At 39.3% G+C, this 1,913-nt stretch overlaps 1 protein-coding gene across 1 annotated transcript in view; it reads left to right on the forward strand.

Annotated features, from left to right (window-relative positions):
* The window catches only part of hace1 (HECT domain and ankyrin repeat containing E3 ubiquitin protein ligase 1), a 50,958-nt gene that overhangs the window by 27,955 nt on the left and 21,090 nt on the right, over nucleotides 1–1,913 (forward strand). The window contains exons 13-15 of the mRNA XM_015401249.1: nucleotides 238–335; nucleotides 957–1,044; nucleotides 1,132–1,281. Coding sequence (XP_015256735.1) covers nucleotides 238–335; nucleotides 957–1,044; nucleotides 1,132–1,281 — 336 coding nt within the window. The remainder of the gene's footprint in view (nucleotides 1–237; nucleotides 336–956; nucleotides 1,045–1,131; nucleotides 1,282–1,913) is intronic.

Consider the following 1,913-nt stretch of genomic DNA (forward strand, 5'->3'; position numbering starts at 1 on the left):
TGAAATATAATAATGCACATTTTATTCTCAACTCTTCCACTATATTCCACTTGCAGATCACTTTACCTTTCAAATAATGTCAAGTGCAAAAACACTTATTTCATTGAATTTCGCTTTGCAATGTGAAAATCCTCATAGAGAAGGATGTGAAATCTTTGACTACACGGTGTCTATGGGTGCTTCTCCAGGCTCTCTATTAAAGGCCAACCTTATGCTTCTCCTGTGTTCCAAACACAGACTCCATATTCAGGAGCAGCTGTGAGATGGTTTCCAAGTCCACCAATGAAAAGCTCAAACAGGGCATAGCAGTTCGCTTCCATGGTGAAGAAGGAATGGTGAGTATATTTATACATTTATGGACATTTGATAGGTGGAGGAAAATAAGCCTGGTGAATCCTAAATGAATGGTCTGCTCAGCCATGAGTCATGGCTATCATGCTGTTTTAAGAAGTGATGAATGTCAGAACTATTGAAGTCGTGTTGTTTCATCAGACAGCTGCATGAATATTTCTTTACCTTATAAGGAAGAAACCTTTTTTATTCTTAAATAAATCTACTTGAATAAGTGTTGTTAACAAGTCTCTCTCCTTAATAATATTCTTTATAAGAGAATTTTACTTCCTTAATTTGTCCATCAGAGTTTCTTTTCTAATGTTTTTTGCTTCTGGTGTTAAATGCTGTGAAACTGGAAGGATATTTTTTGCCCCTTTTTGAAAACTTGTAATGAGGTATAACAATAGGAAGTTGATTGATTGGAATATCTCATTAACGTTTTTTAAAGCCGAAATAATACCTCAACTTCTTCTGCAGCTAATAGCTGATGCAGGAGCAAAGGAGGAGGAACAAGAACATTAAGCAAAGCAAAATGTCTTCAAACTTGGAAACAAACTCCAGTGGATTGTTTTTTTTTACTGTTTTGGAATTTAGCTGGTGTTGTTCGTGTTTTTCTGTTCCAGGGCCAGGGAGTGGTTCGGGAATGGTTCGACATCCTGTCCAATGAGATCATCAACCCGGATTATGCTCTGTTCACCCAGTCAGCTGATGGTATATGGAAAGCTTCTTGCTGAGCATCAGCTGGTTTCTGTCATACATAAAGAAGCTAATTTAGACATTTTTTTTTTTTTTGCCTAGGAACAACCTTCCAGCCAAACAGCAACTCCTCAGTAAATCCGGACCATCTGAACTACTTCCAGTTTGCGGGTCAGATTTTAGGTCTGGCTCTGTACCACCGGCAGTTGGTCAACATCTACTTCACCCGCTCCTTCTACAAACACATACTGGGTAAAACAACAATGGAAAAACATAAAGATGTCTAGATGTTCCAAGAAAGTGTAAAAGTTTTAACTTGCTGCATGTTCAGCCTGAGTTGATTCCCTCCCGCTATCATCGCAACCCCGACCCCTTCATAGGGGAACAGAAGACCTCGCCGATTCAGCCGGGCCAACAATTCCCTTTCAGAGACATAGACCGGTATGGGGCATTGCAGGGTAACAAAAGAAACCAAACGACCCCCATTCCAAAGGGGCGGACCCGTTCATACGTAAAGTAAACAAAAGTAAACCAAAGGCCAGTGGTGCAGTTAGTGAATCAGCTATTACACCTTCGCATGGTGTGATACAAAAACGGCGGGATGTAGAAATGGAAACAGTTAGAGAGTAACTCTGTTGGAAATGTTAGAATTGCTATTCCAATCTGCTGTTCGTCATGTTTACCCGTTAAATTTGATGACTTATATTTTTGTTTTGTTTTTTTGGGGTACTTTAAATTTTATTCAAGTATAACCAAAGTTTATATTTGCTAAAAATCTATCTGAATATACAGTGTTTTCACTGTACACATTTCACTATGTGTGTTGATACTGCGGACGTTGTTGAGACCACCATGAGAACGTTAAAGGGGGAAGTGTGGGCGTG

Source organism: Cyprinodon variegatus, unplaced genomic scaffold (genome assembly GCF_000732505.1).
Source record: "Cyprinodon variegatus isolate N-32 unplaced genomic scaffold, C_variegatus-1.0 Scaffold1198, whole genome shotgun sequence".
NCBI classification, from domain to species: Eukaryota; Metazoa; Chordata; class Actinopteri; order Cyprinodontiformes; family Cyprinodontidae; genus Cyprinodon; species Cyprinodon variegatus.